The 26305-nt window shown below is 45.1% G+C and overlaps 2 protein-coding genes and 1 non-coding gene across 3 annotated transcripts in view; 2 read left to right on the top strand and 1 right to left on the bottom strand.

Moving 5' to 3' along the window:
- Window positions 1-7313, top strand: part of KIAA1549 (KIAA1549 ortholog) — a 117100-nt gene extending 109787 nt beyond the window's left edge. Inside the window, exon 19 of the mRNA XM_058427099.1 lies at window positions 7205-7313. Coding sequence (XP_058283082.1) covers window positions 7205-7252 — 48 coding nt within the window. The 3' untranslated portion in view covers window positions 7253-7313. The remainder of the gene's footprint in view (window positions 1-7204) is intronic.
- Window positions 1641-1712, top strand: TRNAD-GUC (transfer RNA aspartic acid (anticodon GUC)). Its single transcript has one exon. It is a non-coding gene; the product is annotated as a tRNA-Asp (tRNA).
- A 3226-nt stretch (window positions 7314-10539) lies between the features above and the next one.
- TMEM213 (transmembrane protein 213) lies at window positions 10540-15556 on the bottom strand. Its single transcript, XM_032761882.2, has 3 exons — window positions 15475-15556; window positions 12213-12284; window positions 10540-10709 (listed from the first exon to the last, which is right to left on the bottom strand). Exons 1-3 carry the CDS (start codon window positions 15554-15556, stop codon window positions 10540-10542), a joined length of 324 nt encoding a protein of 107 aa, XP_032617773.1.
- Window positions 15557-26305: the final 10749 nt, after the last annotated feature.

The raw sequence follows: 26305 nt of genomic DNA, 5'->3' as shown, positions 1-26305 counted from the left end.
GGTTCTATTTGTCTCCAGGAAAATTTAGCTCTTGCAGTGATATATCAAGTCTATGAAAACTATTTTTAAATGTTAAAAGTCATTTTAAAATTATTAAAACTCCTGCCTACCTGGCATGTACATTCTAGTGTCTTATAGAATAAGAATGGTTCAAAATTCCCCCAGTCTAAGCCTTCTAGGGTACAATTCTGGAGGCTTTTCTTATCAGCGTGGTGTGTGACACAGCTATCTTCTACCCTCCTAACCTGGTTGCGTTGTTTGTTCACACTGCTAGGACAGACTTTCAGAATGGAGTGATAGTATCTGCATTTTAGTTCATTTCGGGGACCTTGCAGAGGCCAGTGATGATAGAGTGACATGAACTAAGAGGAATGACAAACTAGACTCTCTGCACAGACATCAGAAAGCTGGAGTTAGATTAATAAAACTTCATGTGAAGAAGAGCTGGGCCTACATTGGCTGTATGTCATATATTTTTCCAGAATAGATGAGAATAGCTTTCTGAAGAGTAAGTGAGCCACTTCTAATTGATTCAGTCATTCTAAGAATGGACTTGATAAATAAATTTAGGCGTTAAAATTTGCTCTTCTTCTGCACGGCAAAAGAAACTACCATCAGAGTGAACAGGCAACCTACAGAATGGGAGAAAATTTTTGCAATCTACCCATCTGACAAAGGACTAATATCCAGAATCTACAAAGAACTCAAACAAATTTACAAGAGAAAAAAACCCCATCAAAAAGTGGGTGAAGGATATGAGCAGACACTTCTTAAAAGAAGACATTTATGCAGCCAAAAGACACATGAAAAAATGCTCATCATCACTGGCCATCAGAGAAATGCAAATCAAAACCACAATGAGATACCATCTCACACCAGTTAGAATGGTGATCATTAAAAAGTCAGGAAACAACAGGTGCTGGAGAGGATGTGGAGAAATAGGAACACTTTTACACTGTTGGTGGGACTGTAAACTAGTTCAACCATTGTGGAAGACAGTGTGGCGATTCCTCAGGGATCTAGAACTAGAAATACCATTTGACCCAGCCATCCCATTACTGGGTATATACCCAAAGGATTATAAATCATGCTACTATAAAGACACATGCACACGTATGTTTATTGCGGCACTTACTCACAATAGCAAAGACTCGGAACCAACCCAAATGTCCAACAATGATAGACTGGATTAAGAAAATGTGGCACATATACACCATGGAATACTACGCAGCCATAAAAAATGATGAGTTCATGTCCTTTGTAGGGACATGGATGAAGCTGGAAACCATCATTCTCAGCAAACTATCGCAAGGACAAAAAACCAAACAACACATGTTCTCACTCATAGGTGGGAATTGAACAATGAGAACACCTGGACACAGGAAGGGGAACATCACACACTGGGGCCTGTTGTGGGGTGGGGGGAGGGGGAAGGGACAGCATTAGGAGATATACCTAATGCTAAACGATGAGTTAATGGGTGCAGCAAACCAACATGGCACATGGATACATATGTAACAAACCTGCACGTTGTGCACATGTACCCTAGAACTTAAAGTATAATAAAAATATATATATATAATCCTTCCAACCTAAAAAAAAATAAAAATAAAAAAATTTTTAAAAAGTAAAAAAAGTCGTCCTCGTTAGTATAGTGGTGAGTATCCCCGCCTGTCACGCGGGAGACCGGGGTTCGATTCCCCGACGGGGAGGCAGCCGTCCTTGGCCGGGCGCGGTGGCTCACGCTTGTAATCCCAGCACTTTGGGAGGCCGAGGCGGGTGGATCACAAGGTCAGGAGATCGAGACCACGGTGAAACCCCGTCTCTACTAAAAATACAAAAAATTAGCCGGGCGTGGTGGCGGGCGCCTGTAGTCCCAGCTACTCGGAGAGGCTGAGGCAGGAGAATGGCGTGAACCCGGGAGGCGGAGCTTGCAGTGAGCCGAGATTGCGCCACTGCACTCCAGCCTGGGTGACAGAGCGAGACTCCGTCTCACAAAAAAAAAAAAAAAAAAAAAAAAAGTAAAAAAAAAGTTTGTTCTTAGTACGTAAGATACGGAAGTTATCCTTCTACCAGTACTTTTTTTGTTGTTATTGAAGATTTTAAATGTAAGGGATTTGATGGATTAAATATTACCCTTCTCTAGAGTGGGTACTAATACTCTCTGAGATGCTCTTAGCTCAGTTTTTTTTAATAGACTATATTTTAGAGCAGTTTTAGGTTCACAGCAAAACTGAGCAGAAAGTGCAGAGTTCTCATATATCCCCTGCTCCCAAGTGCACAGCTACCCTCCCCCCGCCCACCAGCCTGGTACATTTGTTACAGCTGAGGAGCCTGCATTGACACATCAGTATCATCCAGAGTCCAGAGTTTGCATTAGAGTTCACTCTTGGTGTTGTACATTCTGTGGGTTTGGACAAATGTATAATGACATGTACCCACCATGATAATTCCGAGTAGTTCTGCTGCCCTAGAAATCCTCTGTGCTCTGCTTATTCATCCCTCCCTCCCCACAAACCCCTGGCAGCCACTGATCTTTTTACTGCTTCCATAGTTTTGCCTTTTCCAGGATGTCATATAGTTGGAATCATTCAGTATGTAGCCTTTTCAGATTGGCTTTTTTTCACTCAGTAATATGCATATCCTCCATGTTTGTCTTTTCTTTTTTTGAGACTGAGTCTCACTCTGTTACCCACACTGGAGTGCAGGGGTACAAACACGGCTCATTGCAGCCTCAAACTCCTAGGCTCAAGGGATCCTCCTGTCTCAGCCTCCTGAGTAGCTGGGACTACAAGCATGTGCCCCTACGCCTGGCTGATTTTTAAAATTTTTATAGAGATAGGGGTCTTGCTACATTGCCTAGGCTGGTCTCGAATTCCTGGGGTCAAGGAATCTTCCCACCTCGGCTTCCCAAAGTGCTGAGATTACAGGTGTGAGCCACTGAGCCCAGCTCTCTGTATCTTTTCATGACTTGATAATTTAATTATTCTCTGTACTTTATATATTGTTTATAACAATACAAACTTAGGAAAGAAGCCACTTGCTCAACCAATGAAAAGAGAGAGAAATTTGCTTGTTTTTAAACGACCGTTTTGGTCCTTATTCCTCCTTGATAGAAAAGAACATGTCATGAAAGAAATATGATAATTGCACGTTGGTCCTGTCTGTGTTAGTAGAAAAGAGAAATGTGCTTCTATGTGCACTGGAATTGGACATAGAAGTGCAGTTTCACATCAGGTGTACTCAGGATGGGAAACTGAAACTCCACATTTGCAGCCTGTGGAATGGGATTGTCATCCGCACTAGGCTCTTTGATCAATGGCTCTTGATTAGTTTGGCCATGAGATTGATTATGGTTTGGAATCAATTTTTTTTTAACTTTATTCTTTTTTTTAATCACAATTTGAACAACACATATGCAAATATGCCATGTAGCAAGTGTGTTTTGCAGCAGTCAAGCATGTAATGGAAGCCAAGTGTTAGATCTTATGTGCAGTTCCCTTTTTCCACGGGTTTTAGCAGCCCTTCGGAACTGCTATGCACATTTCAAAGGGTGCCTGTTCCTCAAGGAAACTGAGTGTGTGATGAACAACCTGGCCTTCTGTGGAGGGCTTTCTGGATCCCAGCAGGCAGTAGCGTGGTTGCCATGTGTGCTTGAGTTTTACACTCACATGGACCCTGGAGCCCAGTGCACCCAGCCAGCCCCTCAAACACTTGGCATTGCACTCCCTGCTGCCACCCTGAGTCAGGCAGGGGTGGAATTGGCTATGGGTTGTGGGCAGGGGAGGAAGTGAGCTCAGGGATCCCCAGAGCACGGCCAGGACAAAGCGCTGGGGTATATGTGTGTGTGTGCATGTTCAGTGTGGGTTTGTTAGATGGGTTCACTGCAAGGGGGCTTCTGGCCGCCCCAGGACTTGGATAAGGGTCCTGAATTCCCCACCCCTGCCCACCCCCAGCTCTCACATAGGTTAGTTCCGTTTGGATGGGAACAGCACCTTTGTGCCGTGCACGTGATGTGCCTGGGACCCGGCCTGGCATCACTCACCTCCAGCTGCATCTCCCAGCCAGAGTCTCGACCTCCTGCTCATCCTAGGGGTGCAGCCTGGAGCCGTTAGAGGCTGTGTTAGTATTTGGTCAAGTCTTGACATGTGAGGGGAAGAGACTGGATGAAATCATTTATGCTGAGAGTCTGTAGTTTTTATAAGCCAAGGTTAAGGTCTAGTCAAGAAGAGGGCTCAAAAAAACGCCTGGCTAGAGTTTGGTCAAGGAGGGTGTGTGTGTGTGTGTGTGTGTGTGTGTGAGTGTGTGTGTGTGTCCATCCAGGGAGGAAGAGGCAACTTGACTTCGAAGACCAATCTCAGTAAATCAAAATCCAACCAGTAGTGGGGGGCCAGGGAGGATGAGGGGAAGCAAGGGCAGGCCCAGGTTTATGGGGCTTAAATGTAGACAATTAAGGGGAGGTTGCTTTTAGGAAAAAAAAGGATAGAAAATTAGGAATACAGTGTTAGACTGAGGGACTCGGAGAGGCCCATTCAAGTAAGGAGGCCTGAGGTGTAAGCTTCTCTTGGTTCCCAGCAGATCTTCCTCTGGGGAAGGGTACGTACGTTCTAGGCCGTGTGAACAGCAAAAATGAAGGCCAGGAGGATAGAGTGTTTAGGGAATGGGAATCATTTCAAACCCTGTTTGCTGAAGGATATGCAAGAGATGAAGCTAGAGAAATGTCTGGAGATCCAATTACAGAGCTCTTTTGGCTCATCCTGAGTAAAAATCCCGTTCCATCAGCTGTGCAGAGCCACAGAAGGATTTTTGGAAGGGGGTGATTTGATCGCTTATTTATGTATTAGATAGATCACTCTCGAAGAAGTGAGGAGGAGGGGCTGGAGCCAGGTAAGGCTGGAAGTAGGTGCCAGGCAGAGGGTGTTTACAAGGCACTCCTACCACATGGCAAGGAAGATCCCCTATAGATGACTTCAAAATGGATGCTGGGGTTCAGACAGAGCAGTTTCTTCATCAGAAACATCTAGATTAATATTTTTCCAAGTTTAAAAATATGCTTCTATATATTTTTGTGGAAATGAGGCCTCCCATAGACTGAATATTTGTGTCCCCTAAAATTCATGTTGAATCCTAGTGCCCAAGGTGATGGGATTTGGAGGTGGGGCCTTTAGGAGGTGATTAGGTCATAAGGGTGGAGCCCTCATGATTGGGATTAGTGCCCTTGTAAAAGGGACTCCAGAGATCTCCTTTGCCCTCTTTCCACCACATGAGGATGCAATGAGAGGACAGCTGTCCATGAACCAAGAAGTGGACCCTCCCCAGAAACCAACCGTGCTGGCACCCTGATCTCAGACTTCCAGCCTCCAGAACCATGAGAAATAAATATCTGTTGTTTAGAAGCTACCCAGTCTATGATAATTTGTTACAGCAGTCCAAACTGACTAAGACAGGGCCCAAGCTATCCAAAGACTTGTTTTTGATTAATTTTTTGTTTTGCTTTGTTTTATTTTAGAGACAATGTCTTGCTGTGTCACCCAGGGTAGAGTGCAGTGGCTATTCACAGGCACGATCATTGGGCATTACACCCTCAAAGCAATTAGTCATTGGGCCTAAGTCGTCCACCCTCCTCAGATTCCACAGTAGCTGGGACTACAGATGGGCACCACCAGGTCCAGCTTGATTAATCTTACATGCTGTGACATTTAATTGTTAATAAAAAATTGTATATTTGTTTTGTTTGCATTAGGCATCATGCATATAAAAAGGAATATATATATATATATATATATATATATATTTGAGATGGAGTTTTGCTCTTGTTGCCCAGGCTGGAGTGCAATGGCGCTATCTTGGCTCACTGCAACCTCTGCCTCCCAGGTTCAAGCGATTCTCCTGTCTCAGCCTCCCAAGTAGCTGGAATTACAATCATGTGCCACCACGCCAGCTAATTTTGTGTTTTTAGTAGAGACAGGGTTTCTCCATGTTGGTCAGGCTGGTCTCGAACTCCCAACCTCAGGTGATCCACCCACCTCAGACACCCAAAGTGCTGGAATTACAGGCATTAGCCACCGCACCCGGCCAGGAATAGATTTTTAAATGATGATTTTTATTTAATTTTATTTATTTATTTATTTATTGGAGACAGAGTGTTGTTCTGTCGCCCAGGCTGGAGTGCAGTGGCCCGATCTCGGCTCACTGCAACCTCTGCCTCCCAGGTTCAAGCAATTCTCCTGCCCCAGCCCCCCAAGTAGCTGGGATTACAGGCACCCACCATCACGCCCGGCTAATTTTTTGTATTTTTAGTAGAGACAAGGTTTCACTGTGTTGGCCAGGCTGGTCTCAAACTCCTGACCTCAGGTGATCTTCCCGCCTCGGCCTCCCAAAGTGCTGGGATTACAGGCGTGAGCCACCATGCCCGGCCACTAAATGATGATTTTTAAAGTCAGATAATTATGCCACACCTTAATATTTAATACTTTATTTCTAACATATGACATTTGGATACAGACATGCCCCATATCATATGGACTCTGTGTTACATAAACTGTAGCTGTGTTGAGGACAGTGTCCACTGCTAAAGGCAAAGTTTTAAAATGAAAAGTCCAAAAGTTAAGTAGGTAAAGTTAAGTTAGGTAAATTCTGTTGCTTTAAGTTAGGAAGTTATTAGATCCCTGGAAGTTGATGCCTGCTTTCCCTTTCAGATTTTCTTTTCTTTTCTTTACTTTTTTCTTTTTGAGGCAAGGTCCCACTCTGTCACCCAGGCTGGAGTGCAGTGGCAAGATCATAGCTCACTGCAGCCTCAACCTCCTGGGCTCAAATGATCGTCCCACCTCAGCATCCCGAGTAGCTGGGACCACAGGCATGCGCCACCAGTCCCAAATAATTTTTTTGTATTTTTTGTAGAAATGGGGTTTTGCCATGTTGCCCAGGCTGGTCTCAAATTCCTAGGCTGAAGCAATCCTCCTGTCTTGGCCTCCCGAAGTGCTGGAATTATAGGCGTGAACCACCACATCCAGCCCAGATTATCTTTTTTTAACTTATTGACAGATAAAGATCTGGTCTGCTGTAATCAAAAAATTTTCTGTTGAGAATAAATCTGGGAGGTAGCATCTGGGAAGTAGAACCATCAAACTATAGAACCATTTTCTTTGCGGTCTCAAGGAAAAGAGTGGCTGTATTGATTCATTCTCTCCTTCCTTTTGTGCAGATGAAAGAAAAGCAATTGACAAAATGCCTGCATTTTAATGTGAGATAGCAGACTGCACATACTTCAGTTCAAAGTAGTCTAAGAATCTACAGGGTTCCCCAGACTGGAGTGCATCTCAGACACCAACTGGTGCCCTGACGCTTCACTTATTAAAGCAGAAAAAAAAAAAAAAATCCTACCACAAGGTTTAATGACACAAGAGCCAAGCTGCTCAAGTTGAAAGAACAATGGGCCTCATGCCTACCCCAATTCCATGAAGCGACTGAAATGGCTCCGTGAACTTTTGCAACTCAGCTTGAAACTGCTGATTTAATCCAATTCTTCTATTTTCCACGTGTAAAATTGGTGCCCAGTGAGATAAAGTGACTTATTTCTGTTCACATTGGCCAGAAATAAATCTTAATTTCCCTTTTTAAAAAAAGATAGTACTCTCACTGCTGTGTCACACACCGTTATATTTTTTAAATGTTTGCAGATGTTAAATCAAAGCATGCACCTTAATGAATCTTTCATCTCTTGGGAAATAAACCATCACATATTGTGGAAACGCTTCCTTTGAATTTCTAAAAACATGGAACACATACTCATATTGGATATCCACAAAATGCACCAGGAATTATGCAGACACTTTTTTTTTTTTTTCCAGACAGGGTCTCACTTTGTTGCCCAGGCTGGAGTGCAGTGGCACGAACATGGCTCACTGCAGCTTTGAACTCCCTAGCTCAAGTGATCCGCCTACCTCAGCCTCCTGAGTAGCTGGGACTATCAGTGTGCACCACCATGCCTGGCTAATTTTTTTTTTTTTTTGTAGCGACAGGGTCTCACTATGTTGCTCAGGCTCAGACTGTTTTATGTGTGTGATCATTGAACACTTAGGAACAAGAAATTCATCCCATTGTACTGATTCAACATCTGAGATTCAGAAATTATCTGCTGTTTTGGAAGACTACAAGATGAACTAGGCAATCTCTTCAAGTTTCTGTTGTCAGGGAAATTTACTTAGATTTTCTGAAAGAGCAATTGAGCAGTTTTGCGTCATCTGCCTCTTTGAGAGATTGTTCCTATTTCAGAGGTCTTTCATTTTTCCTTTTTGTATTTTGACTAGAGTTTATCTGATCTAAATACATGTTTTCTCACAGAGGGCAGAAACTGCTTCATAAGGAGTCATTTTGTCCTTTCTTTCTTCTGATAAACGTGCCCTCTCCTCCTCTGCAAGGTTTCACAGTTTTGTGCAACGTCCACTCTCCACACTAAGTGACAATGACTGCAATTTACTGAGAGAGCAGTGATCAAATCACTGGCTCCTTCGGAGGCTGCTTATTTCAACCATCTGGAGAAAAATGGAGGCTCCTAATGCAGAGTGAGGACCTTCAGTTGTCTAGGGCAAAGTCTCATTTGTTCATTCATTCATTCATTCACCCATGCACTCGTTGGACAAACTTGAATAGGGTACTATGCCCCAGGGGTGTGAGGAAGGATAAACTATGGAGAGGCCCATTCACAACAGCTGCGCATCAGGGCAGAGCAGAAGTGCTCTAAGAGCACCAGCTCCAGGTCACCCAAGGATGACCAGGAAGGCTCCAGGCAGCTCAAGCATTCGAGCTGGGCTTGAAGGAATATCCTTGATTCTGGAGGTGGAGTTGGGAAGCAGCCATCCCAGCAAAGAACATGGCAGCAGAGAAGCTGAAGACACCAGGATGAGGAGTGGGCCAGTCGGAGTCCTTACTCCTGGATGTGCTGGGGGACAGATGGACTCCTCCAAAGAGCTGGATGCTGGGCTGAGAAGTTTTAGTCCTTAGGAGCTACTGACTGTTGTCGACAGGAGGTGACAGTGCCTACCCTGGCAGCTGCCCATGGGGAGTGATGAGCTGGGGAGGAAGATCCTGAAGACAGTGAGGACAGAATGCAATATCTCTGGTGTGTTCTAGGGGAAGGCAGTGAAGGCCAAAACTAGGGCACCGGCGGGGAGAATGGGTGCGACAGGAAACCCATGGAAGACAGGATGAAGCCAGAAGGAGAGCTGGAGAAGGACCTGAGGTAGGGGTGAAGATGGTGGGAGTGTCAAGGGGATTCTCACATTTTTATTTTATTTTATTTTATTTTATTTTATTTTATTTTATTTTATTTTATTTTATTTTATTTTTTTTTTGAGACGGAGTCTTTCTCTGTCCCCCAGGCTGGAGTGCAGTGGCGCGATCTCGGCTCACCGCAACCTCCACCTCCTGGGTTCACGCCATTCTCCTGCCTCAGCCTCCCGAGTAGCTGGGAATACAGGCGCCCGCCAACACGCCCGGCTAATTTTTTTGTGTTTTTTTAGTAGAGACGGGGTTTCACCATGTTAGCCAGGATGGTCTCGATCTCCTGACCTCGTGATCCGCCCGCCTCAGCCTCCCAAAGTGCTGGGATTACAGGCTTGAGCCACCGCGCCCGGCTCTCACATTTTTATTTTTAACTTTAACCAATTTTTTAATAGAAACAAGGTCTTGCCATCTTGCCCAGGCTGGTCTCGAATTCCTGGGCTAAAGTGATCCTCCTGTCTCAGTCTCTCAAAGTGCTGGGATTGCAGGCATGAGCCACCATGCCCGCCTGATCCTCACATTCTTTTTTTTTTTTTTTTTTTTCTGATACAGAGTCTCACTCTGTCGCCCAGGCTGGAGTGCAGTGGCATGATCTTGGCTCACTGCAACTTCCGCCTCCCAGGTTCAAGAGATTCTCCTGCCTCAGCCTCCTAGGTAGCTGGGATTACAGGTGTGCACCACCATACCTGGCTAATTTTTGTATTTTTAGTAGAGACAGGGTTTCACCATGTTGGCCAGGCTGATCTGGAACTCCTGACCTTGAGTGATCTGCCCACCTCTGCCTCCCAAAATGCTGGGATTACAGGCGTGAGCCACCGTACCTGACTGATTCTCACATTCTGAAATGACAATTAAGCCCGGGACTCAAGCCAGGGACAGAAGCCAATAACCTGGTTTTGGTGAGAAGGTTATGCATTTGTTTCTGAACATGTTGATGATGAGACTAAGTCTTATAGTTTCTTGTGCACCTCCCTTGGTGCCTAGAAGAAAGGTTAAAACAGGACAGATTACAGAGGGACTATCCTGAGAGAGGAGTCACCTGGGCACAGAAGGCCCAGGAGCCCTTGGGAGCGACATGCAAGGGCAGCACTGGCTTGCCTCATTTGGTTCTCCCGCTCTTTCTTCTTTCCCTTGTAAAAGTAACTGAAACTTAAAGGTGAAAATGACTTAAATAATAGAAACTATGTTAGCCCTACTTCTCTTCCCCATTAGCCACAAATTGGTGGCGATCACCGTTTTGTGCACCGAGCCTGGGTCTCATGCTTGCAAGTCCTTGGGCTCATCTGGAGTCAGCTTCATCAGTTTGTCCACACAGAGCAGGATGAGGGTGAGGAACCAGAGGCTCCAGCCAACAGCCGCCGCGATCCAGCCGTACTCGTCCACTCCTGTGCGGCAGCACCGGGCTGCTTGTGGGCAGAAGTCCACGTCTGGTGGGAAAGGGACAGCAAGGACGACGGCATGCACCACCAGCCCTGCCCAGGCTCCTCTACCGTTAATATTAACGGAACAATCACAGCACGGTAGCTGACACTGATGAGGCCTACTACGTGCCATGCACTGTGCTGAGTGCTTTTACACGTTAGCTTATGCCTTCCTCACGAAGCGACAGGTGTGACTTTTATTCCCATTTTACATGAAGAAACTGAGGCTGTAATTTGCCCAAGGTCACAAGATGGTCACAAGAAGAACTCAAACGCCAAGTCTGCAGGACTCTGAAGTCATACTCTTAACCTCTATGTATTATTCCCTAATACCCTTCCTTTTTTTTTTTTTTCCTTTTTGAGACAGAGTCTCACTCTGTCGCCCAGGCTGGAGTGCAATGGCATGATCTTGGCTCACTGCAACCTCCGCCTTCTGGGTTCAAGCAATTCTCCTGCCTCAGCCTCCCAAGTAGCTGGGATTACAGGCACGTGCCACCACACCCAGCTAATTTTTGGTATTTTCAGTAGAGATGGGGTTTCGCCATGTTGGCCAGGCTGGTCTTGAACTCCTGGCCTCGTGATTCACCCGCCTCGGCCCCCAAAGTGCTGGTATTACAGGCATGAGCCACCACGGCCAGCCTACCCTTCCTTTTAAGTGCCTAAGTTAATGCATTCGGTCATTCAATGAGGGCAGGATAAAGGGAACCAGATAAAATAAAGTGAAACTTTCTTTTATGTTTTTTGAGAGGGAGTCTCACTGTGTTGCCCAGGCTGGAGTGCAGTGGTGCAATCTCGGCTCACGGCAGCTCTGCCTCCCAGGTTCAAGCAATTCTCCTGTCTCAGCCTCCCTAGTAGCTTGCACTACAGATGCATGCCACCATATTCAGCTAATTTTTTTGTATTTTTAGTAGAGACAGGGTTTCACCATATTGGTCAGGCTGGTCTCAAACTCCTGACCTTAGGTGATCCACCCGCCTCAGCTTCCCAAAATGCTGGGATTACAGGCGTGAGCCACTGCGCCCAGCTGCAAAACTTTCTATCAGCTAGACATGCATAATAGTGGTTGCTCTATGAATTACTGAGCGCCTTGCGGCTAGAAGTATGCAAGAAGAGGAAGAATGTGCATAGAAGAAGAAGAAATATGTATGCTAAGGACACCAAAACCAAGCTCTTGCATTGGGTGGAAGCTGGACTAGATGATTTCTTATGGCCTTTCCACCTCCAAACTTCTTCAAGCATTTGAACCTAGGGCATTGTTAGCTGCTGACCTGGGATGGGTCATTAAAGCAGTCTGTGTCAAAGATTGTGTACCTAGATGGGGATCAGAGCCAAGAAATCCTTTTAGACCTGCTCTGCAAATAGTTCTGGGACAAACCACACTGGTGCACAGGAAGGCCAGGCAGACCCTTGGCCACTTGACACCAATCAACGGAAAGAGGCGAGGCCTTTGTTTCCCTCCCAAGCCGAGGGCCAGTTCTGGGGTTAGAGCAGTTGGCAGGAGAAGCTTACTGAGGCACTGCTCCAGGGTCCCAGGGTCTGGGTGGTGAGCGGTCAAGGTTGAGCTGTTGCTGCTGCTTGCTTCTGGAAGAAAAGATAGGAGATAGTCTCAGGCACTAGCAAAAGCCATTCCCAGGCATAGATTTTGAAAGTTTCTTGTAAATCAGTAGTGAGTATTATAAAAGTATTATAGAAGCTCCAGCATGGGCATATCGAGGCTTTCTGCAACAAAGCTAACTCCCTGTTATGGACCGAATTATGTTCCCCTCTCCCCAGTTTCATATATTGAAGTCCTAACCCACAATGTGATTGTATTTGGAGATGGGACCTTCAAAGAGGCAGTTAAGCTTAAATGAGGCCCTATGGGTGGGGTCATTATAAGACGAAGAAGAGGCCAGGGGCAGTGGTTCACACCTGTAATCCCAGCATTTTGGGAGGCCGAGGGGGGCAGATCACCTGAGGTCAGGAGTTCGAGAACAGCCTGGCCAACATGATGAAACCCCATCTCTACTAAAAATACAAAAATCAGCCGGGCGTGGTGGTGCATGCCTGTAATCCCAGCTACTTGGGAGGCTGAGGCAGGAGAATTGCTTGAACCCGGGAGGCGGAGGTTGCAGTGAGCTGAGATCACGCCATTGCACTCCAGCCTGGGTGACAAGAGTGAAACTCCGTCTAAAAAAGAAGAAGAGGAAGAAGAAGAAACATCAGCAACACACATGCACAGAGAAAAGTCCACGTGAGAACCCAGTGAGAAGGCGTCTATCTGCAACCCAAGGAGGGAGGCCTCAGGAGAAATCAAACCATCAACACTTTGATCTTGGACTTCCAGCCTCCAGAATGATGGCTGTCAAAAAAAATTAAACATCATACAAGCAAGCCCAGAGATTGCCAGAATACGCAGCACATAGATTGATTCATGAGCAAAGAGCGGAAAGATAAAAAGGACTTTAGCATGAATTCTTAAAGTCCTGTTGGCTTGGGGTGTGGGATTGGGTTAGGGATCTGAGGCATCCAGGTTCCCGTCCATAACTGACAATAAGAAGACAGATGACCTCTAAGTCCATATGGTTCAATACGGCAGCCACTAGCCACTTGTGGTTGTTTAAATTTATTAAAATTAAATTCAATTAATTGAATTTAAAATTAAATTAAAAATTAAATTAAAAAATTAAAATTAAATTTAAAAATTAAATTAAAAGTTAAATAAAAAAAAACTCAGCTTCTTTGTTACATTAGACACATGCCAGGGGTTCCATTGCCATGTGTGACTAGTGGCTACCATATTGGAAGCACCACTCAGACATGGGACATTTCCACCCTCAGTGCAAGTTCTATTATTAGACAGTGCTCATGCTGACCTAGGTAGATGGAAACCAAGAGATGGATTGGAAGAACCTTCCTAGAAATTATATTGCCGTTCATTCTGCTTCTTTGGGAATGCAAAAAGGAAAAAAAAAGTGGTAGATGTGGAAACTCTCAAGGCTCCCCTGACTGTGGGTCAGCGTGTCCTTCAAAGGAGCTTGTTGTCACACAGCAGGACGAGTTAAGAAGAAACCTGCTGTTTAGCTAAAGCCATGAAGTTGCTGCTGAGACTAATTTTATTTCACCCAACCCCCAAGCCACTCCAATGTCCTGCTTAAAGTATAGTAATTGCCTCGATGCAATCTGTTACTGTAAATTATTTACAGCTAAATGGCTTAGAGCCTGGTCTTTATTTGTTTTGGAGAAACTGATTCCTCACTATTCTAATTTTCCTTATGACTCAAATAACTTCCTTGGTCCTGACTTTCATCTCACCTCTACACCTAGAATGGAAGTTGTCCTCTTCCAAAGTGAGTGGAAAAAACCCTAGTTGGCTGAATGCTAGGGTTAGGTTCAATCTTACGAAATTGCCATTGTTATAGGTGAAAATTGTTCAATATCAGCAATTTTCTGTGGTTCAGATGGAATAGCCCTGGTGAAAATTCCTAAGAATTTAAACATCACCCTCCTCCCTTATAAGCAGAGCCAGAAGCGAGGGAGGGACTGGCCCCACTTGGGGCTATTCCACAGGAAAAGCTGCTGGGAAGACCCAATGATTCAGTGCAGTTAAACTTGTCTTCTGAATCTGAGCTCCCATCATAAGCAAGGCACTGTCAGGGTAAGTAGAAAGAAACTCAGCACTCTTATTTGGGGAGGGGTGAAGTTGGAAAATAAAATGAATGTACTTACCATAATTGCTGACATTCACTGTGTGTGTTCTATGGGCTATTTCTAAGTTCTTTACATGAAATTATATCAATTCCTCTTGACAAGCACTATGATTGTCCCCATGAGATAAAGGAGGAAACTTGGCATAGAGAGGTAAAGTAATTTGCTCGAAGTCACATAGCTAGTGAGTCATGGAAGCTGGAGTTGGGTTCAGGCTCAGCGGCTCAAGAGCACACATCTTGAACCTCAACACCAACACCCCTGGCAGTGGCTACAGAAGAGAGTCTGAGGATGAGAGGGGCAGATACAGGACTTTGGGGGGCAGGGTTGGTTTTGGGAGCAGGAGTGTTGCAGGGCATAGAGAGTGTGGTGGTGTTCTGAGGTGGCTGAGAACAAGATCAAAGCCAGGAGCATGAGATGGTAACCAAGGTCCCTCTGCCATGAGTTGCAGACCCCAGCCTGGCAGGGCAAGGCAGGGGATGTAGATCAGCCTTCCAGCCTCCACAGGAAAATGGGGAGATAACCCAGCATTTCCAGTGCCCGGGGAGGCAGGAGGGTGGGAGACAGTGAATGGCAGCCCTCCTGGCGGTCAGGTTTTGTGAAAGTCGCAGAGAAAGTACAAGGGGCAGGGAGGGATGGAGGACTTAGAAAAGGGAAGGTCAGACACAAATGTGCACAGGGAGGATTGCAAAGCACAACACCCCAGTGGGGCTGAGAAGGAGCCTTCAGGACACAGCGGACCAAAAGATATCATTTTGGTCCCCTGATGGGTGAGACTCCAGCAAATAACGTTTTCCTTTCTTTGTGGCAAAGGCCAAGAGAGGTGGCTGCTCCTGCCTTAGCTGAGGAATTGAGTATCTGATCTCTGTCTTAGGCCAACCTAAGACCTCCTCCCCCCCACCCCCGCCCCACCTCCCACCCCCTGCCTAATCCTTCAGATGAGAAAGTTCTGTTTCCTCCTTCCTTTGTGCAGGACCAACCCTGGCCAAAGAATCTTCCCCCTCCTCCTTCTTTCCCTCCCACCTCTCTTCCCTCCTTCCCTCCCCCTTCCCAGCCTGGCCACGAAAAAAGCTCATAACGCTACCTGCCAAGCAAGCCAAGTGGAGGGAGGCAAAGGCCAGGCTGAGGATCAGGGTGGCCCGGGTGGCAGTGGGGAGGCGCTGCATGCTGGAGGCTGTGCTGAGTGCCCGGTGCAGGTGAGCCGGTGCTGCGGAGTTGTGCCGAGTGCCTGCTGCAGGTGAGCCGACTCCCGCCTGCAGGAGCTGGAAAGCAACTCTGCCAGAGGTGAACTTATGCTGGGTGTTTGGGGGAAACACGACGGGGTGGAGCAAAGGAAACTTGGCCTGTCACACCTTCTCTCACCTCTCTAGAAGGGAAGCCAAACTGTTGGCCGAGGAAGGAAGGGAGGGGCAAGCTATGCCCTTCTCCCCTGAGCGCAAATGTTGTCGTTATTGAGAAAAAAGGGGAGGACAAGAGAGATCTGTGTCATGCTGGTTCCTGGGACATGAGTTTGCTGCCTCTCCCATCTGCAGGTGTAGCATGGATGCTCAATTCCATTTGGTCCAATATTCACTGAGCACCTACTATGTGCATTGATTGCACTGTGCTAAAGTTGGGAGATACCTGCTCTCGAAGTGCGTTAATTACAAACACGCATCATTCAACCCCAGAGAAGTGTTTGAGGAATGGCTTGGGAAGGATAAAGCACGGTGGGTTTCAACAGTGGAGGCCACATCTGCTGATGGGATGCTTCAAGAAGAAAATGGCATTTGAGGTTGGGCATGGGGCCTCACCCTGTAATCCCAGCACTCTGGGAGGCTGAGGCAGGTGGATCACTTGAAGTCAGGAGTTTAAGACCAGTCTGGCCAAAATGGTGAAACTCCATCTCTAATAAAAATACCAAAATTAGCCAGGTGTGGTGGTGCATGCCTGTAGTCCCAGCCACTCGGGAAGCTGAGGCAGGAAAATCGCTTGAACCCGGAAGACAGAGGTTGCAGTAAGCCGAGATCCTGCCCCTGCATTCCAGCCTGGGTGACAGAGGGAGACTCCATTTCTAAAAAAAAAAGAAAGAAAATGGCATTTGGCCTGGGCCTTGAAGGATGGCTAGAATTTTGACAGGGGGAGAGAGGAAGACGGCATCGTAGGTGGAGGGACAGATGAACAAAGGCCCAGAGGTAAGGAAGTGTCAGAGGTCGGCTGTACCAGCAGCACCCGGGTGAGGTGGGGAGGCGAGAGGAGAGCTGTGGGCTAAGCTTCTGCGTGCCTGGTAGAGGAATTTGAAACAAAGTCAGGAAGCAAAGGGGAAGGTTCTGTAGAGATTTTGAGCTGAGGAGTAACTTGACTAGAGCTCTGCATTCAGTTTAAAACATTTATTGAAGACCCACCATGTATCTAAAAGGTCTCATCCTTGGCATTGGAGACTGAGATGACTGAGACACGCCTCTTCCCCTTGAGAGCACAGTTCAGCAGGGAACCAAACCCGGAAGAAAGAAATTTGATGCAACCTGGCAAGACTCAGATAGGGGTACCTTCCACTGTGATGGGAATAAAAAGGTGGATGCGATGAACTCTGCCTGAGAGGTATAGGGGAAAGATTCACAGAGAAAGTGATATTTGGGCTGGGCGCTGAAGTTTGTATGTGCACATTAGAGTTGATGGGCTTTTCAAGTCAAAGGAATAGCACCTATAAAGGCGAGGGAATCGTCTGTGTGCACACAGCCTGCCATGTGTGGAAGTGTTCCTGCACATGTATGGGCCTGGTAAGGGTGAGGGGTGGACTCCAGCTCTGTGGAAAGACATGGAAGGCGTGAGTAAGCCCCAAGGAAGGATTTCCTAGTGGAATGTAACAGCCCAGGGGAGGCACTTTTTTCTAATTTGCTCAAAGATATAAAATAGTGGTGGCCTATGTTCCTGGATTTGGTGATGGGGCCAACGTGCCCTAGGAAGGGGGATTTGCAGTCAGTGCACAGAAGTCCAGTTTAGGCATTACCACTAGTTGAACATTAAACAGTTGCATGCCAGGCCAGGCTCTTGGTGTGGGGACCTGGGGGTGAGAAAGACCACACAGCCCTTGTGCTCAAGGAACTCAAGGTCCCCATGAGAGGACACTGCTTAGTAGAACAAATGCTGTCCTCAATGTTTTCCTCACAAGTAAACCCTGCAGTGAGCTTCACAGGGCAGGACTGATTTATCCAATGGATACCAGGGATAACAGCAGTGCATGGAATCCCCAAGATTTTCAAGGATCTCCAAAATGTGTGAGACCTGAGAAAATATTCTCAGATCCAAAATTTGAACGACAGACCAGGCATATCGGCACATGCCTGTCATCCCAACACTTTGGGAGGCCAAGGTGGGAAGATCACTTGAGCCAGGGAGTTTAAGACCAGCCTGCACAACATAGTAAGACCCTGCCTCTGCAAAAACAAAAACCCACAAAAAATTACTTGGGTATGGTAGTGTGCACCTGTAGTCTCAGCTACTCAGGAGGCTGAGGTGGCAGGATCACTTGAGCCCAGCAGGTCGAGGCTGCAGTGAGCTGAGATGGCACCACTGCACTCCAGCCTGGGTGACACAGTGAGACCCTGTCCCCAAACAAACAAAAATTTGAACAACCAAAAACTGGGCAAAATAAATAATTGTTTCAAAAGCAAAGTTACACAGTTCACTTGAAATGTTTAAACGGAAACGATTTAACGTGGGACGCTGGGTGCATTTTAATGTGTTTGACGTGAGCAGAGCCTGTCCCTCCTATGGAATCGGAACCTGAGGTATACAAATATGTAAGATGGCCTGCCTGGGGTTATTGTAGTGGTGGATTGAACAGCATCTGCAGCCTAAGCTGACACCATCCTATCAAGTCTTATCAGGGAAAGCTATTCTGGCAAGCGGTGGATGTGGAGGAGGGGGATAATGTGTTGGTCCTCCCTCCCTATTTTATCATTGTTATGTGATGTCAGACTGTTTTAGATGAGCTGTTTGTAGGACAAACATTCTCCTATCTACAGATGGAAGAACTTTGTTATTCTAAAATAGTATAGGCTGGGGCAGGCACGGTGGCTCATGCCTGTAATCCCAGCACTTTGGGAAACTGAGGCAGGCGGATCATTTGAGGTCAGGAGTTCGAGACCAGCCTGGCCAACATGGTGAAACCCCATCTCTACTAAAAAAATACAGAAATATTAGCCAGCCAAGGTGGTGCATGCCTGTAATCCCAGCTACTTGGGAGGCTGAGGCAGGAGAATCACTTGAACCGGGGAGGTGGAGGTTGTAGTGAACCGTGATTGTGCCACTGCACTCCAGCCTGCGCAAAAGAGCGAGACTCTGTCTCAAAAAAAAAAAAAAAAAAAAAAAAAAATAGGGGTGGGCTGGACTGGCCAATGATAACTGTTAACCCCAAAGAAAGGGCCGTATGTGTGTGGCCACTTTTTACTTTATGAGTGTCGCCAGTATTTGCTGTTTTTAGCAGGTCTACAACTAATAACTCCATGTGGCCCGTTTCCTCACTCATACATTTTGTATCAGGTTTACTTTGGAGCGTGTACCAGGAAGTAGCCTTACTCAAAGCTAGACTTTCTCAAGACTTTTTTTTTTTTTTTAAATGGGCGAGATAGGTATTTGATTACACATACTATTTTAAAAGTTCAGGCTGAAATGTCTGTGGCCAGGCACCATGGTGGTGGTTGGAGAGAGGGGTAGCCAAGAGAGTGGGATTCCACGGCTCTCACTGCTTCCAATCTCATCTGTTATCCCTGATAAGATTTCACGTGAAAAAGAAAAGAAGTAGGCAGAGAGTTTCCAGGGCTAAAAGATGGAAAACCTGCAGTCTGTGGCCTGGAATGGCCCAGGGAAGAATATTTCATGTTAATGAAGCTTCTCTTGTGATGCTGATAGGGCCCATTGCCTCCTGTCCATCTCGGGGAAAAGACCTCTGACCTTGAACTTGGGTTTTTCATCTCCGGTTAACCCAAACTCCATTCAGAGGAGAATGGTGGCCCTAACCAAGCCTGTGCCTGCCAAGCCCCAGCTCCCTCACAGAGATGGGGTTGACGGCTCTTCTAGCTCCTGGCTCTGTCAGGATCTGTTTGTACAAAATAATGTCAGGCTCTGGGTGGTTGTGGGACCCAAACATCTAGATGTTGACCTGAGCAGCACTTAGTTTGTGGAGGAGTTAACCTCACTCCCTGCCCCTCAGTGATGGGTCTGTAATTTGGAGAGAACAAGAGGTTCCCTTTTAGGAAACCTTGAGAACTACAGCTGTTAAGATCATGCCATAGAGTTAGTTGATCAAAGTAAGAAAGTCAGCAAGGAAGTCCTGGGGTCCACCATTTGGAATCATTTTTGAACACTTCCCAGGATGACTAATTTAGCTTGTTCAAAATTGCACTGGGAGGCGGTGCAGCTATGGTCCAGACATGCGGAGATTAACAAAAAGGGGGTCCTTCCTCTTGGCGAAAGCAACCTTCCACCTGGGTCCTGTATCTTATTCCCTCCCATCTTCTCTGAAGTATATTTCTTAATTTCCAAACATATGGAGGTTTCCCAGTTATTTTTTTGTTATTGATTTTTAGCTTAGTTGCACTGTGATCTGCGAATATACTTTGATGATTTCTATTTTTTGATGTTATTTAAAAGACACCATATGACCAATTTTTGTGGCTCTTGAAAAGAATGTGTCGTGCCGTTGTGGGGTCAGTGTTCCGGGTAAGTCCATTAGATCAAGATGCTAATTGTGTGGTTCAGAACGTCTGTATTTTTCCTGTCTTTTAAAAATTTGGTCTAATTATTCTGTTGAATACAGAGATGATTGCGGGTTTCTTTCTTCCCTGTAGTTTTGTCAACTTTTGCATTAAATATTTGAGGCTGTAATTGAGGTACAAACAAATACAGAATTTTGACACCTGCCTGGCAAATTGAACCTTCTTTTAAAAAAATCATTTTGTAATATCCCTCATCTCTGTTTTTTTTGAGATGAAGTCTCTGTCGCCCAGGCTGGAGTGCAGTGGCGTGATCTCGGCTCACTGCAACTTTCACCTCCCAGGTCCAAGCGATTCTCCTTCCTCAGTCTCCCGAATAGCTGGGATTACAGGCATGTGCCACCACACCCGGGTAATTTTTGTATTTTTGGTAGAGACAGGTTTCACTATTTGGTTTCACCATGTTGGCCAGGCTGGTCTCGAACTCCTGACCTGAGGTGAGACTCCCATCTCAGCCTCCCAAAGTGCTGGGATTATAGGTATGAGCCACTGCACCCAGTCTTCTTTATCTCTAGTAATGCTTTTTGCCATAAACTTTACTTTGTCTGATATTGCTATAGCTATAACAGGTTTCTTTTGTTTTGTTTGGCATGCTAAATCATTTTCCCATCATATTACTTTCAACTTTTCTAAAACTCTGTACTATGTTTCAGATACGTATCTTATGAGAAAATACAGTGTTGAATTTTTTTAAAAAAAAACCCAGTCCGACAATTTTTGTCTTCAATTTGGCCACTTAATCTATTTACATTTGATGTATTTACTGACATGTTTAGGCTTAAATCTATCATTCTACTGGCTGGGCCAGTGGCTTACACCTGTAATCCCAACACTTTGGGAGGTCGAGATGGGAGGATTTCTTGAGTCCAGGACTGAGACCAGCCTGGGCAACATAGTGAAACTCTGTTGCTACAAAAACAAAAAACAACAACAACAAAAAACGTGAGTTTGGTGATGCAAGCCTGTGGTCCCAGCTACTCAGGAGGCTGAGATAGGAGGATTGCTTGAGCCCAGGATATCCGAGATGGCAGGGAGCCATGATGGAGTCACTACACTCCAGACTGGGTGACAGAGTGAGGCCTTGTCTCTAAAATTTAAAAACAAACAAATCAATCAATCTATCATCTTACCAAGTGCTCTCTACTCTTCCCATCTAGCTTATGTTCCTTTTCTCTTTCTTCTCACTACTTTTGGATTGAGTTATTTTGTTATTCCATTTTGTAGAGATTTTTTGTTGTTGTTTTTTAAGATTATTTTATTCTGCAACCCAGGAGCATAGATCCAAGTTACCCTGAATATATGTTCTTACAAGTGCATTCTTAACATATCAAAGTCTATTAATTGACACTTTTACCACTTTCATAGATAATATGAAGCCCTCAGAACTTTAACTCTATTTATCCACCCCTGATTTTTTTTTTTTTGAAATGGAGTCTCTGTCGCCCAGGCTGGAGTACAGTGGTGTGATCTCGGCTCACTGCAAGCTCCGCCTCCTGGGTTCACGCCATTCTCCCACCTCAGCCTCCCGAGTAGCTGGGACTACAGGCGCCCGCCACCGCACCAGGCTAATTTTTTTTGTATTTTTAGTAGAGATGGGGTTTCACCGTGTTAGCCCGGATGGTCTCGATCTCCTGACCTCGTGATCTGCCCACCTCGGTCTCCCAAAGTGCTGGGATTACAGGCGTGAGCCACCGCACCCGGCCTACCCACTCCTGATTTTTATACCATTATAGTCATGTATGTTAGTTATATACATACTTTTTAACTCAATAAGTCATTATTTTTTCCAAGTGAATATATGAGTGAAATTTATTAAATTTGTTTACGTATTTACCAGTTTATTGTTCTTAATTTATTTCTGCATGTCTGGTCTTCCATCTGCAATCATTTTCCTTCTCTTTGAAGAATACCATTTAGTATTCCATCAGTGGAGCGATTAACACGTTATTTTGTTTGTCCGGATATGCTTTTATTCTTCCTTCATTCTTGGAAATTACCTCCATTGGGTACAAAATGTAAGGTTGGCAGATATTTTCTTTCAGTGCTTTAAAGGTAACATTTCATTTCTTTTGACTACCACTGTTTCTGTTGAGAACTGTCCACCTCACTGGGGCTCCCTTGCAGATAATTTGCCTCTTTTATTTCTTTAGCTGTCTTTAAAATTTTCCTTGTCTTTCGTTTTCGGCAGTTTTACTCTGATGTGCTCAAGTATGGATTCCTTTTTTGTCCTCTTTGGGGTTTGTAGGCAATTGAATATGCAGCTTGATGTTATTTATTTTATTTTATTATTATTATTTTTTGAGACGAAGTCTCACTCTATTGCCCAGGCTGGAGTGCAATGGCACGATCTCGGCTCACTGCAACCTCCACCTCCTGAGTTCAAGCGATTCTCCTGCCTCAGCCTCCTGAGTAGCTGGGATTACAGGCACACACCACCATGCCCACCTAATTTTGCATTTTTAAGTAGAGACGGGGTTTCCCCATGTGGGCAAGGCTAGTCTCAAACTCCTGACCTCGTGATCTGCTCACCTTGGCCTTCCAAAGTGCTGGGATTACAGGCATAAGCCACCCTTCCCGGCCTGGAGCTTGATGTTATTAATAAGTTTTGAAAACTTCTCAGCCATCAAATACTACTTGTGCACCATTCTCTCCTCTCTTTTTGTGACTGATGACACATAGGTTAGATCTTTCCACTCCATCCTGTAATTCTCTTACCTTCTTCTTTATTCTTTATCTTTTTGTTTTTCTATGTTTTACTCTGGATATTGCCTTCTGCCCAATCTTTTATTAAATCTCTTGTCATCTGTGTCTAATCCTCTTTTATAACTACCCATTGGGTTCTTAATTTTGATTATCTTAGTTTTAGTTCCAGAATTTCCATTCTGTTCTTTTTTATATATTTTTTTCTGCTAAACTATTCAGTCCTGTTCTTCATCTTCATAAACAGAGAAGATAAAATTCCTTTAAAATCTGTGTCTGATGACCTCAGTCTTTGCCATTCTTTTCCCATTCGTTTATTTCCATTGTCTATTATTTCTGCTGTTTTCATTCATGTAGTCATGTTTCTTTGCATACCTGGTTATTTTTTATTGTGGGCAAAATTGCAATTACACACAATTGTTTATAGAAATAACCTGAGACCTAGGATAATGCTTTCTTCCTGTAGACATGATTTTTTTTGTTGTTGCTTTAATCGAGTGCTTGGGGGCAACAAAAATCTGCTATCATGTCATTCCAGTCTCAGGAATTGAGACGATGTGTGTCAGTTTATTTTGGATACCTTTCCTTCTATGGTGTAGCCCTTTAGAAATTTTATCCCCAAGGAAATAACCAAAGATGAGCACAAAAATGCATATCCAAAGTTCTCCATCTCAATATTACAATGTTGGTAAAAGTGAAAGCTTAGAAGCAGCTTATAATGAAATACAGGGTAGCTTTTAAAACCATTTTTGGGACTGGGTATGGTGCCTCACACCTATAATCCCAGCATTTTGGAAGGCCAAGGTGGGCTGATCACCGGAGGTCAGGAGTTTGAGACCAGCCTGGCCAATGTGACAAAACCCCATCTCTACTAAAAATACAAAAATTAGCCAGTCCTGGTGGTGTGTGCCTGTAATCTCAGCTACCCAGGAGGCTGGAGGCAGGAGAATCGCTTGAACCCAAGAGGCAGAGGTTGCAGTGAGCTGAGATCATGCCACTGCTCTCCAGCCTGGATTACAGAGCAAGACTCCATCTCAAAAAAACAACAGCAACAACAGCAACAAAAAACATTCTTGGGTAACATTTAATTACTTGGGAAAACATTTGCCATAGTATACAAAACAGAAAAAGCAGGATATAAATCTTTATGTCAATGTAATTCCAGTTTTGTAATATATACACATATACAATGAAAAATGTTTGGAATGAATCCTCTCAAATTGTTAGTAGTGATCATAGCTAGGATGTACAGTTTTGGGTGGTTTTAATTTTGTTTTTAATACTTTTTTGTGTTTCCATTTTAAAATAATGAATGTGTATATTATTTTTATGATCAAGAAATAAAATCAATTAATACTTTTTTTTTTTTTTTTTTTGAGACGGAGTCTCGCTGTTGCCCAGGCTGGAGTGCAGTGGCGCGATCTCGGCTCACTGCAAGCTCCGCCTCCCGGGTTCACGCCATTCTCCTGCCTCAGCCTCCCGAGTAGCTGGGACTACAGGCGCCCGCCACCACGCCCAGCTAATTTTTTTTGTATTTTTAGTAGAGACGGGGTTTCACTGTGGTCTCGATCTCCTGACCTCGTGATCCACCCGCCTCGGCCTCCCAAAACTTTTTTTTTTTTTTGAGACAGAGTCTTGCTCTGTTGCCCAGGCTGGAGTGCGATGGTACAATCTAGGCTCACTGCAACCTCTGCCTCCCGGGTTCAAGTGATTCTGGTGTCTCAGCCTCCCGAGTAGCTGGGATTACAGGCACCTGCCATTATGCCCTGCTAATTTTGTTGTTGTTGTTGTTGTTTGAGACGGAGTTTTGCTCTTGTTGCCCAAGCTGGAGTGCAATGGTGCGATCTCGGCTCACCGCAACCTCCGCTTCCCAGGTTCAAGCAATTCTTCTGCCTCAGCCTCCCGAGTAGCTGGGATCACAGGCATGCACCACCATGCCCAGCTAATTTTGTATTTTTAGTAGAGACAGATTTCTCCATGTTGATCAGGCTCGTCTCAAACTCCCAACTTCAGGTGATTCACCAGCCTCGGCCTCTCAAAGTGCTGGGATTACAGGCGTGAGCCACTGCACCTGGCCTAAGTTAATACATTCTTAAAGATTATTTCACAGGAAAGCAATATAGTCACAATGAAGCAGATAGATTTTACATGTCTGTCCCATTACCTGGGAAAAATGTTCAGTATCAGGGAAACTTCTTTTCCACTAAAAAAACAAGCTGGCCAGGCATGGTGGCTCACGCCTGTAATCTTAGCACTTTGGGAGGCCGAGGTGGGTGGATCACTTGAGGTCAGGAGTTCAAGACCAGCCTGGCCAATATGGTAAAACCCCATCTGTACTAAAAATACAAAAACTAGCCGTGTTGGTGGGCACCTGTAATCCCAGCTACTCGGGAGGGTGAGGCAGAAGAATCGCTTGAACCCAGGAGGCAGAGTTTGCAGTGAGCCGAGATCGCACCACTGCACTCCAGCCTGGGCAACACAGCGAGACTCTGTCTCAAAAAGAAAAAAAGACAAAAAGACAAAGAAAAAACAACCAAAAAAAACTTAACCTTTAAGTTTCACATGGTGCAGATTACTGCCTATTGTAGCCTCAGCTCTTGGAGTGCTCATGGTCACAACAGAATGTACAGACATATCCACAAATGGTCAGAACACAAAGAAGACTAGAAAGAAGACACAGATATAACATCGGATTGCAATTAGAATCTCAGTGTTGGAAAAGGACCTCAGAGACCATCCAGGCCAATCTTTAACCTTGGAAGAATGCCCTCTGAATTAATCTGTTCTCACGCTGCTAATAAAGACATATCCAAGACTGGGTAATTTATAAAGAAAAGAGGTTTAATGAACTCACAGTTCCACGTGGCTGGGGAGGACTCACAATCATGGCAGAAGGCAAAGGAGAAGCAAAGGCACATCTTACATGGTGGCAGGCAAGAAAGCATGTGCAGGAGAACTCCCATTTATAAAACCATCAGATCTTGTGAGACTCATTTCCTATAATGAGAACAGCACAGGAAAGACCTGCCCCCATGATTCAATTACCTCCCACCGGGTCCCTCCCATGACAAGTGGGAATTATGGGAGCTACATTTCAAGATGAGATTTGGGTGGGGACACAAGCCAAACCATATGACTTTCCTGTAAAGAAAGTAGGATATTATAGAGTTTGGTATAGCTGCATTTGACCTGTCCTGCTTCTTAAGGTTGTTAGTTGGACTTCTGCTTAAATGCCTCAAGGGACTGGTTTCTTACTAATTTTTAAGACAGCCAGCTCTTCTGTGGGATAGCTCAGGTAGAAAAGTTTGTGAGTTACTGGCATCAAACAAGTAAGGGCATTTTAAGGTGAAGTTAATAAACAGTTGGAAGGGAGGGCTTTTCAGCTCTCAACTCTATGATTGGCAATTTCTGGTTCCCTACAATTACTCTTACCATTTGTGCAAAATATTTCTGTTGGCA

The sequence above is a fragment of the Hylobates moloch genome, unplaced genomic scaffold, assembly GCF_009828535.3.
Source record: "Hylobates moloch isolate HMO894 unplaced genomic scaffold, HMol_V3 SCAFFOLD_1, whole genome shotgun sequence".
NCBI lineage: Eukaryota > Metazoa > Chordata > Mammalia > Primates > Hylobatidae > Hylobates > Hylobates moloch.
The sequence above is the reverse complement of the archived record's forward strand: the minus strand, read 5'-3'. Positions and strand labels throughout refer to the sequence as shown.

What these genes read in the sequence shown, in the direction of transcription:
- TMEM213 (XM_032761882.2), bottom strand. Translation starts at nt 15,556, where the DNA reads ATGCAGCGCCTCCCCACTGCCACCCGGGCCACCCTGATCCTCAGCCTG. An exon ending in CCACTTGGCTTGCTTGGCAG is followed by an intron (nt 12,285 to 15,474) that starts GTAGCGTTATGA and finishes CTTTTCTTCCAG; the next exon opens with AAGCAAGCAGCAGCAACAGC. An exon ending in GACCCTGGAGCAGTGCCTCA is followed by an intron (nt 10,710 to 12,212) that starts GTAAGCTTCTCC and finishes CTTTCCCACCAG; the next exon opens with ACGTGGACTTCTGCCCACAA.